This window comes from Rhea pennata, chromosome 1 (genome assembly GCF_028389875.1).
Source record: "Rhea pennata isolate bPtePen1 chromosome 1, bPtePen1.pri, whole genome shotgun sequence".
NCBI classification, from domain to species: Eukaryota; Metazoa; Chordata; class Aves; order Rheiformes; family Rheidae; genus Rhea; species Rhea pennata.
In genome coordinates, this window is record NC_084663.1 from 16,671,507 (window position 1) to 16,685,459 (window position 13,953).

General features: G+C 37.1%; 1 protein-coding gene across 1 annotated transcript in view; it reads left to right on the plus strand.

Annotated features, from left to right (window-relative positions):
* The window catches only part of CPNE8 (copine 8), a 109,028-nt gene that overhangs the window by 11,004 nt on the left and 84,071 nt on the right, over positions 1–13,953 (plus strand). The window contains exons 2-3 of the mRNA XM_062599474.1: positions 2,943–2,983; positions 8,124–8,170. Of these exons, the coding sequence (XP_062455458.1) occupies positions 2,943–2,983; positions 8,124–8,170 (88 nt within the window). The remainder of the gene's footprint in view (positions 1–2,942; positions 2,984–8,123; positions 8,171–13,953) is intronic.

A 13,953-nucleotide genomic window follows, 5' to 3' on the forward strand; every position in this document is an offset into this window, starting at 1 on the left:
TGCACACTTTGATGACATTATTTATGCTAGAATGTATCAAGGATGGAATTTAGTTTATGACAAACTATAGTAATTCAAAACTTCGATTTAGTAATACTTATGAACCTGAATTACACTATTAAACTTTGGTTTCTCACCTTTACAATCATTTTAGGGATACTGGCTATATAGAAACCTTCATACCTCAAGAATTCCCCGAGCAGCAAATGCTGGTGACTACGAAAATTCTCAGGAAGTATTACAGAATCATAGCTGGTTCTTTTACTCTTTCCATGGCAGCAACTTTGGGTCCCCATTAGAATCAGAGTATTGGGATAAACTGAGCTTTGCAGTATCCAATATGGGTATTATATTCCTATGTGTATAGGAAAGGAGGAATCAACAGAGGAAGAAAATCTGACATTTAAAATGAAACAAAATAGATTAGGAAACATTTTTTTTTAAAAAAAAAAAAAAAGCTCAACCTATTTTCGTTATTAAAATGATTTAATTTGGAATCACAAACACTAAAATAGAAATCATGAGGTCATTGTACAGTAATCATTCAGAGGATCTAAAAATGGCTCAAAATTCTAATTATGAGCATGGGATACCTATCCCATAACATAATGTGCTTGGATTTTTAAAATAAAAACTTAATTCTGGTTCTTTTTCTATTTTTTTTTTCTACCAATTAGTTTTGGAATAATAAAAACAACTGTAGCTACCATGAATTAATGATATGTCTATGTTTGTTTAATTGAAGAGAAATAGGAGGAAATTTTCATTTTATATTGGCACTTCCAATATTCTGGAACTTACTGTAACGTCTCTTGAAGCAATTTTTAATGGTCATTGTCAAATACAGACTTGGAATCACTGGTTTTACTTGTTTTGTTAAAATATCAATTTATATTTGCTCACTGTCACTAAAGATTAAGTATAGTTTCTCTGAGTATAATTAAATACATGTATAAATCCCTAATCTGACTAGATTAGAGAAGAATTTAGAAAGAAGTAGCATGTGTAGAATTTGAGCTCATTATAAATATTAATTTTAAACCTGCTGCCTACCTACTTTGAATAAAATAAATGCCTGCAATCTTAAAATATCTTTGGTTCTTTTTCCTTGTTCTTGAATTGTGGACTTGGCAACACCTGAAATGAGGATACAGTATCCTTTCCTTTTTGAGCTCTGAGTGGGCTGCTTAGAACACCTGTATTGGACAACATGTTAATGTACTTTTCAGTGCTGTTCCGTAACAGGAAAAACAATGTGATTTAGATCTGAGTGAATGTAATAAATGGTGACTTTTAAAGAGTCTGTACTAATTATTAATAAGCTGTAAGGGATATAAACTGGTTATTTAATCTTTCCTCTTGCTCTGGGGTAGGAGCAAAGAACTAATTACGACTTGTAGCTATCTAACCTGTTCTTAAAGACCTTCAGTGATGGAGATTTCACATCATGCCTGAAAGTCTTTAATTATGAAAGATAGTAAAACAATGGAATAAAGTTCAGCGTCTCCATTACAGTACAGAACATTCAGCCTACAGTTAAAACTATTTCCACTTGTTCTGTGTCCTCAGAGATCAGCTACACTTTGCAGCAGTGTATTCCACATAGGCATGTTCTACAGACGTCTGATTATTTCTACCTCCTTTGGTCTCTAGTGGCCCCATGTCTGTCTTGTCATACAGTGCCTAAACCTTTATTCACTGCTTGAATTGAGTACTAAGACGACTGGATAATTACTGTAAAGTGATATTTTTGTTTGTTTGTTCCAGTATGCCTTTCTTACAAAGGCACAAGATTCATGACTTACGGTCTGTTATGATGTCTAGAACCTTTATTTAATCTAACTGCTGTATATCCAGTTTTTGCTCATTTTGCATTTTTAGTGTTGATTAATATCTAAATTAAACTTACTGCCTAAGCTTAATATCTCTTTGTTGTTCCTGTTCAGTGGCACCTTATTTTTTTCAGATATTTTTTCTAATTTGTTGAAATCATTTTGAAGTATGCTTCTTTAAAACATTTTTTGATGATGAAACATTGATAACTGTATTCTGAGAATGGCTGTCTAGTCAGTTGTGCTACAACCATTCTTGTTCTGTAGTAACTTCTTGTAATGGTAATTTGTGTCTTTATGATTCTCAGTTGGCTGAAGTGTGGCTTCTGTATTGCGACTACATCATATAACAAAGAAATCCAATCTTGCTGTTTTTTCCTTTTCTATGATTCTTAAAAATACCTTGTTTTTAATGTACGTCCTATTTATCTTTTAGTTTTCTTTTACCTTACTCATTCTTGACAGAACTCTTGCAGGTAATTGCTGATGCCTCGGAGATGTAATCACTGTTTCGAAGCATCCTGTGATAGATACTCATCAGTTCACTATCTTGAAAATACTTAAATTGTCTAGAAACTGTGCTATACATTGCAGTAGGTAACTTGTGAAGAGAAATTTACTCATAACCAGGATCCTTAGGAAATTACACTGATGATTTAATTGTAATGCTCAGGAAGATACCCAAGTCTTGGTTCATCTAGCCTTATAAGCTTGAGTTCCATTTGGAGTATTGGTTCAGGTCAAGATCTAGCTCAAAAGAACTTTTGGGGTTCAACTAGCATGTAATCTATGGTAGAAAATTGTGATGTAAAATTATTTCTGTTTCTGATATCTCTTTTGTATTTAATGTGCTTGTCCTCCCTTGCTTTTTACTTTATGGTATTGGAGTATTTGAGCCACAGTTTGCTCAAATAACAAATGTGTGACAAAATGAAAGGTAAAAAGACTAAGTATTAGTGCTGACTGATTACAAGTAAATCTTGTGCATGAGAAAGGGAGAAAACTAAGGCTGGTTCTTAGTCCAAAATTGTTAAAAACACATGCACTGCTACCTTATTTATATCTTTCACCATTTTTTAATAAACTACTTTTCTCTATCTTTTTTAACAGAAATCTTTTGGACAGAGACACGTTTTCAAAATCTGATCCGAGTAAGTATAGAGTACTTTATTGTTTTTTCTTATCAAAGTGCTCCTACTTTCTCTTACAGAAGCTGGCATTTTAAAGGCTATATGTTCCGTAACTACTTTTGTGAGTTATTTGGTCCCTTTTTTAGCAAACAGCCTCCGTCTTCCTAAATGAATGCAGAAATGTCTTTCATCTTTTTTTAAAAAAACATTATTCTAGATTTCTTTCAAAACTAGTAAGCAAACTCCTAGATAGACTTAATTTAAACCTCTTTTTGCTCTTGCTCCTTGTGCATTATGTGTACGAATCTCAGTGTCAAAAGCTGAGAAATACAGTTATGTTAATTTGTCTCTGAGAAGCAGGACCTTTCTTGATATGAGGCTTATAGATAATATGATGAGTTATGGGTTCATGTTTTCAGATATGTAAGAGAATGACACTCATTTTCCCCTCACGTTTCATGAATGCATGACTGCATCTTAACAAACTCTCATACCTGTGTCCATTTCTAGACCCACTGAATTTGCGACCATCAAATCTCCTAATAACATAGAACACTGTAGATTCATTCTGCACATTGAGATTCCATTAGATTTGACTAGATCAATTCTAATATGCTTTTCAAACTCCAGTGCAGTTATTTAGGGATCCTACTGATAGCAAAAATCCAGTGTTATTCTCTTGGTATCTCTTTCAGGGAGGGACATACATGAACATAGTTGATACTCATGTCCATGTAAACAGATTTCTCCTAAAACTAAAAAGGACTTTTTGATTTTTCCAGTTCTCTTGCAGGCTTACTTAGCCTTTTTTGATACTATAATTGCTATTCAGTATTTATTTCAATTCTGATCACTTTCCTGCAATCCAGAATCCTGCAATCCTTTCATGCCAAGAGGGACCTGGCAATTTGCCTCCGAAGAGGCAAATTACAAATGTAGTGTAGAGATATTAGGTGTAGATGGCACAGACTTGGATACCCATATTCATGAAGTATTTTAAACAAGACTAAAGTTTCTTACTGATAGTGTTTTCTCCTTAGTGTTGTCAAAGCAGGTCATATATACTGACTTACTGTTGTGTCTGGATCATTCTACATTTCCAGTTTGGAGAGTTTTGTTTTTCTGGGAATATTTTAGAGAACACTCTCTTTTTTTCCTGTGGTGGGGGTGCAGAGGGGACACAGGAGATTAATGGAGACATCCTTTAGCATTTCTTCTGTTTATGGCAGTTGGGGAATCCTCCTCCACCTGTGCAGTGACTAACCAAACTTAGTCCAGAGGGTTTTATGACAGTGGTAGCAGTACTGCATTCAGAACTGAATGTCCTCTTCTTGTGGAATCCCATAACTACTGAATAGGACAACATAAAGTGTCTGATGTGAAGGAGTGTGGAGGTAAAAACTATTTCCCTGGAGGATCTCGCTGCAGAAGACAGTAACTAGAGAAGACCATCATCACGCTTGGAACATAAGGACCTTCATGAAGGTCTACCTAGAAGGTATAGAAGTTAGCCTTTGAAGAGTAATGGGGAGTTCCTTCTAGAGCTGGTTGCAGGATCGTGGAAGGATTTAGGTAGCACGGGGAAAAGGCTGGCTTTGCTATGGCTAAGACTTTCTTGAAGGGGAATAGACAGTATTTTTTTGTTACATTCAGGAAAAGTGAGGGTGGCAGTTTTGATGTAATGATATTGGCCAGGCTAAAGGACAAGCATGTATGCATTGATAGCAAGAAGGCCAGAATAGAGTAAAGGAGGCCCAAATTGTTATGAGGTGGAAAGTGTCAAAGGTTATCATTAAGTTGTACATTTAGTTCCAAAAATATTGCAGAGTGTCCCTCTTTTATTTGCCAAACTATTACGGCATAATAGTTTTTCGTAAATGCATTGCTCCCTCAGTTTTCCAGAGAACAAGAGAACTGCTTCTTCTACTTCATCTTAGGATGTAGTTACATGATATCTAAGCATTTGAGATTTAAAAAGTTCTTATTCACTTCATTTTATCCTTTCCTATCACATATCACAATCCTGATAACTAGTTTCTGCTTTAAAAAAAAAGGGGGGGGGGGTTACTTCATGAAGCATTAGGTCTCTGTTTTAGCTAGTTCAGGGGCTTCCAATCAACCTGAATAATTATCTTCATTTCTCCACTTGGAAATGGCTCTGAAGATGTTGTTTAGAGAAATTATTGTAGTTAGAATGATACCAGAATTTTCATAAAACTTCCTCTCCGAAAGTCTTTAGAGGATAGTAAATCTTAATGCCTTTGGAGACCAATATCATGGGAGAATCCCTGAAAATCTCTAGTGTGAGAAGTTGTAGTTGAGACTTACAGTGAAGATAAAAGTTTTAAAATTGTTCTATACTGACAAAGCATTTGTCAGAAAGTTTGGAAAATGTATCTTTTCTCTAGGTTTCATTATTTTCTTTACATCCAAGACTATTTTTTTTAAAAAAAATCTTTTTGGAAACATCAGTTTACAAGATGCCCATTTTTGTCAAGCTTGTACCTTGCAATGTATTTTATTATGGAAAATGATTGCTACTCCCTCTCTGTGATGACTTCGGTGACTATACCTTAGTTATATTTAAAGTACCTGTCACTTTGGCAGCTGTGTCACGTGCAGCTGTGTCACACACACAAAACAAGCATCTAACTAGATAGCAGCTAGTCATACTAGAAATTCCTAGCCCTCATGTAAAATTGTATATACGTGGTTTTTAAACTAGGGAGGTGGTTCCACTCGTGGGGTGTGTCCTTGGAAGCACTGGGGAACCCCTGGGAGTGGAGGGAAATAGAACTTGACTGATACCTCAGCAATGAAAAGCTGAGAATAGCAATACTTAGTATTAATCCTACGAAGATGAAAAATGAATAGAACTATTTCTGTTAAGACATTGTGAATGCCAGAAGAAATGGTAGTGAACTTAGCATGAAGAAATGGAATTTGGAAAGTAGAAGGTCTCAAACACAGAGGTGCAGGCAACCTTTCAGAAAATAACAGTAGAGTAAGAGAATGAATTATTTTCAAGATGGATCTTTACATCTTTTTTTTAACCCTTTTATATTGTGTGACTCCCACCATATCAACCATAATAAGAGACTGGAATTGTAACTTGTTTTTTTAGTCTTTTTGTTTGTAACTCCTCTTTTATTTGGCTTCACAAACTGGGGAGGTAGGCTGGTGTCAGAATGTTTCCCTTCAAGAAATTTGATAATAGTGGTTATTTTTCAGTTGCATGGCAACTCTCTCCTCCTTAATACTAAATATCTTATTTTTTAATACTATTTTTATTTCACAGGTCCAATGCACAACTGTTACTGCATTTACTGTCTTAACGCTAATACACAGGACAGGATGCAGTGCACAAAATGAGGAGGAAATGGATGGTGAAAAATGACTGTTTAAGGGAAAAAAAAGAAAATATAAATATTTGTATGGTACAAAGAGCTTATTATCTGTAAAGAGTGGATTTTCCTCCAAAACAGAGTCTCAGTTGTAAGTCTTCACAAAATGGGCAAAATCCAAAATTACGTATGCTTTTGAAATTAGCAGAGCGTTTGTTTCCTTTCTTTAATCTATGTAAACTTTCCTTGGCAACATTTTCTTCTTCTCCCGGCATTATCTTGGCAGATCTTAATAGATGTAAACGTTAGCTGGAAGTTCAGTAACCTTTAGATGCTTCCGTAATTAATTTTATAGATTCAATTTCACCTTGTTTTCTCACATTTACCCATATAACTCCATTCTTTATGTAATATAGTTCATCGAACAACTCTTTAGAGCGCTATAAAAATAGGCTTGTTAGTTTGGGTTCATTCTACTTTAAGCAGGAACCATACTTTCACTCTGCAAAGAATGATTTTGAAATTTTTTGTAGCATTTTTTTTTTTGCTAGAAGACACTTTATTTGAAAAACTTGAAGTGTTTTAACTTTCAATTTTTATGTCAAATTAAAATACGGAACTTGTCTCTTTTTATGTTCTTATTCCCTAATGCCTAGTCCTTATTTGGTATGGAGCAAAGTAGAAAGTCTCCTTCTAAATAGAAGGAAAATCTACATTGGAACTTGAATTTTTTAAAGTTAGTTAGTTAGTTAAAGTTAGTTTTTAAAGGTTGGTTGATGATTCCAACTTAATTGAGAACATAAACAGGTTTTTACCTTTATTATTCAAGGCTGCAATCCAAAATAATATTTATTTTGCTTCAGCTAAAAAATGATTGGGACAGGAGAAGAATTTACCAGAAAAAGAATGTTCACATGTCTATATTTTCATTATTTAGGAAAGGTTTATACTGACGGTTTCAGGTTAAGACTGCTTTATGGTTGTTAGCTGCAACTGATTCAAGACTACAGAAAATTTTATTTGCAGTACTACTTCAGTGCAAATGGTTTATGCTTATCCTGGTACTTAAAGTGTATAAAATACGTAATTAAAATCATTGTACCCTTGTCACCAATCTATGTGATGGAAGCTGCATATTAATGTGTAGTGTGTTCTGTGTTGGAAGAACAGATCCCAAATGAGTGAAGCCTGTGGAATAATGCTACTTTCCTTCCAAAGCAGCAGATGTAGACAAACTTCACTGATTTCAATTTTTTATTAGGATTTAGCTAAAAAAAGATGCATTTGTAAATACTTAAATGTATGTGAATTATTTGTAGCAGAATTAAGGAAGAAAACCTGAGAACTTACTTTTCCCACTTTTATTTTCTCCATTTCTTTTCTAACAGGGCTTCATTTATTTTTATTTTAATTCTTTTATCTCTTCAAGGCAGTGTGATTTAGGGTAATCATGCATTAGATTAACTAGGATGGTCAGATCATCCCCATTTAATGAAGCTCTGTTTATTTTGAGGGTTTTTGTTGTTTTGTTTTTTTGCCCCAGTCTTACAGTTTGGGATTGTCAAGTGTTTTGCTGGAGGTAAAGCATTAGGTGTCATCTCCCATATTTGAACCACCCTATTTATTGGTTGTTGCTGAAACAACTAGACCATATTGTCACCTATCTGTGTAGGAATATTGAAAACTGAAGGCAAACATACTACTATTTGATTAGCCTCATTACTAATTCCAATAGCATGATAGACTACAAAATTGGTTCATTTAATTGAAGCACTCTTTAAATTTAGAAATTGACTGAACGTTTCTTCTTTTCACAGTCTGTGTTTTGTATACACAAGCCATTGGAAACAAAGAATGGAGAGAGGTAAGAGATTATATATACGTACACATACATATATATATGTACACACACACATATATATATGTATGTATTAGTATAAACTGTATCTAAGGCTGGTCATTTGTCCTAACAGAAAAAAGAACATCATAGCTTTTAGAAAGCCATGCTAAATAATGATATTCCTATATTACCAGTAAACACTTGAACAGCTCAAAACATTGTTCTCAGTGTCCATATCTGTATCTTATATTTCTATCAGAAAGTGAAAGCAAAATAAGAAAAAAAATACACAGGCTTCCTGTTTTCCACTCTCTCTAACAGAAATGAGGTCAAACTTGCTATCAGTCCAGAGAAGGTTTGTAAGTATGGAGAGAGAGGAAAAAACTAAAACAGTGCAAGATCTATGGAAGATTTTAACTGTGGTCTAGTGTCAGTGAAACTGATCTGTGGATGTAGTGTTCAGGAAAAGTTAGGTGCCTCTGAATAGGCTGTATACCTGACAACAAGGGATGGAAGGTTTTATGTATAGTTACCTACCTTACAGAGAGGATTGATGAAACTGTTCTTCACTGTAGGTGTTCCACTGTGTGGCCTGCGTTTAAAGAGGCCAGAGAAGAGTGAACTAACTCACTATTGTTCACTGTAAGAAAGAGGAGACCTGAGGTCTTGTCTTCAGAACTGATATTTTATGTGATTATCACTGAAGGGGCACAGAAACCACACCTATTCCTTTCTGTTTGATGTCCTTGCCAGTTGAATGGAGAAACATGTTTTCCCTCTACTAACAGGTGATGGATGTGGATCTCAGTTCGATCAAACTAAGGGAATTAAATTTGTCTGCTGTTTGGACAGAAACTCAATTAACCAGGCTAATATGTGAAATGCTGTTTGTACTGTTTCTTGTTTTTAATTAAATTGCTTCTGTCTTTTATTCTGAACTCATTGTGGTTAGGCATCCTCCCAGTATGCCTACTAGATTGTGTTTCTCTGATGTTTTATGTGAAGTAATGTCAGTTTCAGGACCTACATGGGAACTTACTAATCTTCACTAAACCGGCAGAAATAGTGGACATACACAGAATTCTAAATATTTGGATAGCTAACCCTAAAAACATGGGTGTCTTCAGGCATTCAGGTGCCTAAGTGGTTTGGTGTAGTTTATTAGTCAAGCCTATATCATCATTAAAGCATCCAGACCCTCCTGCAGTCCCATCCTGTTCAGCTTCTTCATCAGTGACCTGGATGAGGGGACAGACTGCCTCCTGAGCATGTTTGCTGATGATACCAAGCTGGGAGGAGTGGCTGACACACCTGAGGGCTGTGCTGCCATTCAGAGAGACCTGGACAGGCTGGAGATTTGGGCATAGAGGAACCTCATGAAGTTCAACAAGGGCAAGTGCAGAGTCCTGCACCCAGGGAGGAATAACTGCGTGCACAAGTACAGGCTGGGGGCTGACCTGCTGGAAAGCAGCTCTGCAGAGAAGGACCTGGGAGTGCTGGTGGATGACAAGCTGACCATGAGCCAGCAATGTGCCCATGTGGCCGAGAAAGCCAGTGGTATCCTGGGGTTCATCAGGAAGAGTGTTGCCAGCAGGTCAAGGGAGGTGATCCTGCCCCTCTACTCAGCCCTGGGGAGGCCTCATCTCGAGTACTGTGTCCTGTTCTGGGCTCCCCAGTACAAGAGAGACATGGAGCTACTGGAGAGAGTCCACCAGAGGGCTACAAAGATGATCAGAGGGCTGGAGCATTTGCGCTTTGAGGAACAGCTGCGAGAGCTGGGCCTGTTTAGCCTGGGGAAGAGAAGACTGAGGGGGGATCTTCTCAATGTGTACAAGTACCTGAAGGGAGGGTGTCAAGGGGATGGGGACAAACTCTTGTCAGTTGTCCCATGTGACAGGACAAGAGGCAATGGGCAGAAATGGAAGCACAGGAAGTTCTGCCTGAACGTGAGGAGGAATTTCTTCACTGTGAGAGTGACGGAGCCCTGGCACAGATTGCCCAGAGAGGTTGTGGAGTCTCCTTCTCTGGAGATCTTCAAGGGTCGCCTAGATGCAACCTGTCTAACATGCTCTAGGTGACCTTGCTGAGTGGGGAAGTTGGACTAGATCATCTCCAGAGGTCCCTTCCAACCTTACTGATTCTATGATTCTAAAGTTCATGCATAATTTTGTGGAATTTTAATTTTTTTCTGCTGTAATTTTTAAAGTATTAACTATTTTCCATACTGTGTTTGTGCTGATAATCAGACAACCACACTATCAGCTTGCTTATAAAATTTTCTATGTGATAATTGTGAGGTGCTTTAGGAGGTTGTCGGTGGAAAGATTTCATTCACCCTCTATCTGTAATAGATCCAACTTTGTAGTGGCTGGGTTACCACCTGTGTAGCTAAGTGTATACCTATATTCATAGGTGTGTTACCACCTTATAGCTTTGTATTGTCTTGGACTGCTTTATCTCTTTTATCAAAGCAAAAACATGTGAATGAGGCAGTGTGTGATATTACTGCTTACAGTACATGTTCTCACTGATTAGAGAATATGTAGGCTTGGTGATGCACTTTGGCGTGTTGTTATGGTAGCGTATACAAGTTCAGAGACTACAAAGATTTTTAGACCATATGCTACTTTTTTTCTTTTAAGACATAATTACATCTGTCTTGTCTATCAGGAGTCTACAGTATAGGTATTTACAACTTGGATGGATAGTTGTACTATTTGGTAGTAAGTGGAAAAAGATAATTTCCTGAGGGCAGTTCATCAGACCTAGTTTAGATGTCCATGTTAGATCAGATGAATCTTTCTCTAGAAATGCCTCCACTGATGGTCCGAAGCTTACATTTCTGTCAAATGTCAAATTTGGTGAGAAGAATCCATTTTTTAATAGCTATTATGCAGTTCAACATTCAGAGGCTGACATGATAGAAAGGCTTGATCAGGACTACATTTTATATGTATATGACATTTACACCAGTGATAAAATGTATAGTGGTAGGTGGAAGATTAGTTGATGTGTACTGTGAGATGGATAATTTCAAATCCTTATTTTTTGTGCAGTGTGCTGTGGTGAATGCAGTAATACTGTATTTTTCAATTGAATTCTGTATATGTGTCCGTTTTGTAGCATTTAGACATTTATTTAATATTTTACTAGCACACAGAGGAGGAAGCCACCTGGAATTTTTTGGTGAAAACTGTAAGACATGTAACAAACTCCTAGTGATATGTGTAGACATTAAAGGATGATGTTCAGTCATGGCAACATACTTTACCTTGATTCTGTTCTGTATGCTTTTGTGCATAGTTATCTTCCTTCTTTAGCCTAATTAATTTCTTTTGAACACTGCAGAAAATGGTTGAGGATCATTAACATAGTAAATCGTAATCTCTGCAATTGCCCTAGCACTCTATGTTAGCAGCATGCTTCTTTTTCTGTTCAGCCAAGATCTTAATTGATTCAGTTGTGGTATATGATCAAATTGATTCACGAGAATGGTCAAATCAAACCCTCCATTTAATTTCTGGATAGATATTTTCTAGGCACTGGCTGGTGTTTGCCTGTGGTGTGGTTTCTGATGTTTTACCCAGTTTTATTCTTGCACACCAAATCCTCAGCAAAAAAATAAAATATGTAGTTCCCAATTTAAAAAGCTATCACTTTTCATAACAGTTTATCTGTCATCACTAACAGGGTGACAGTGAAATTTACTTACCTAACTTTTTGAGGACACATTTGAAATATGGCCAAGTATAACTTACTCTGGTCTACAGAAGCCATAAATAAAATACAGGAAGAATATAATTTTTTTCATTTCAAAGAGGATCTTAAGTCTGAAACCAAGAAGGAGCACTTCAAAGGTTAGTGTTAAGTAAATAATACACATTGGTGAAATACTACCAGCTGGAATTTACTGGCAATATCTGTCAATGGCAAGTGTTAAGCAACTGCTTAAAAAATGGGGATCTGAGCTGACTTTCAACTTCACCAGTTGCCAAATGTTACTTTGTGTCCTCGGTAAATTAACATTGCTTCTTCTAAAATTGGTCATGGTTTCCCATCCTTTAGCCTTTTCTGTTCATTATTTTTTATTTACATTTTTTTTTAATCTGGAGGAAATAATGCTGGAGACGGGGAAGGAGGATTTGTTCTGAGTGACTCATAAGTTGAGAGAAAAGAGGTCTAGACAGGTTGCTGCGGAATCTCAGGACTGCAGAGATAGCCAGTTCATAAGGAAATGAAAAAATACTCTATCGTGAGCTGATGACCAGTAGCTATACTGTACAGTTTACCAGCAGACAGATGTTGTCTTCTATGTGCTTACAACATCTTATTCACGCGTCCTGAATTTTAAGGTAGCTATTACCTTTCACCATAGATTTTCATTCGTTCACATGGAATTTCGTCTGCCATTTTATTGTGTAACCAATTAGTATGATAAATTGTGTCTAAAAGTCACAATTTGTTCTTAGATGTATTATATTGTGTAATTCTGTAAAGATCCATTCATTTTATCACTCTATTATTTTAGTCTTGTTCCAGATCATTTAGGCATATGCTGCACTGTGTGGGTCCATTACAGGCGCTTACTGAGACCTTGTGAGGAATTTCCCTCCAATATGAAAATTAACTGCTTATATTTATATTTTGTTTCCTATTTACCAAAAAAATCAGGAAAGTAGTACATTATTGTAATAAATTAATAATTATTAATAAATAATAATAATGACTATTAATTTATCACAGAATCACAGAGTGGCTGAGGTTGGAAGGGACCTCTGGAGATCATCTAGTCCAAACCCCCTGCTCAGGCAGCATCACCCGTAGCACATTGCACAGGATCACCTCCAGGCAGATTCGGAATATCTTCAAGGAGACTCCACAACCTCTCTGGGCAATCTGTTCTAGTGCTCTGGTCACTCGCACACTAAAGAAGCATTACCTTATATTCAGATGGAATCGCCTGTGCTTCAGTTTGTGTCTCATCTTATCACTGGGCATCACTGAGCAGAGTCTGGCCCCATCCTCTTGACACTTTCCCTTCAGAAACTTACACACATTGATAAGATTTCCCTTCAGTCTTCTATTCTCCAGGCTAAAGAGTCCCAGCTCTTGCAGCCTTTCCTCATATGAGAGATACGTCAGTCCCTTGATTATCTTCATAGCCTTACGCTGGACTCTCTCCAGTAGCACCATGTCTCTCTTATACTGGGGAGCCCAGAAATCACACAGTACTTCAGATGTGGCCTTACCAGGGCTGAGTAGAAGAGCAGGATCACCTCCCTTGACCTGCTAGCAACACTCTTCCCAATGCACCCCAGGATACCATTGGCCTTCTTGTCTGCAAGGGTACATTGCTGGTTCATGGTCAGCTTGTTGTCATAGAATCAGTAAGGTTGGAAGGGACCTCTAGAAATCATCTAGTCCAACCTCCCTGCTCAAGTAGGGTCACCTAGAGCATGTTAGACAGGGTTGCATCCACGTGGGTTTTGACTTATCTCCAGAGAAGGAGACTCCACAATCTCTCTGGGCAACCTGTGCCAGTGCTCTGTCACTCTCACAGTGAAGAAATTCCTCCTCACGTTCAGGCAGAACTTCCTGTGCTTCCATTTCTGCCCATTGCCTCTTGTTCTGTCACATGGGACAACTGACAAGAGTTTGTCCCCATCCCCTTGACACCCTCCCTTCAGGTACTTGTACACATTGAGAAGATCCCCCCTCAGTCTTCTCTTCCCCAGGCTAAACAGACCCAGCTCTCGCAGCCGTTCCTCATAGGGCAGGTGCTCCAGCCCTCTGATCATCTTTGTAGC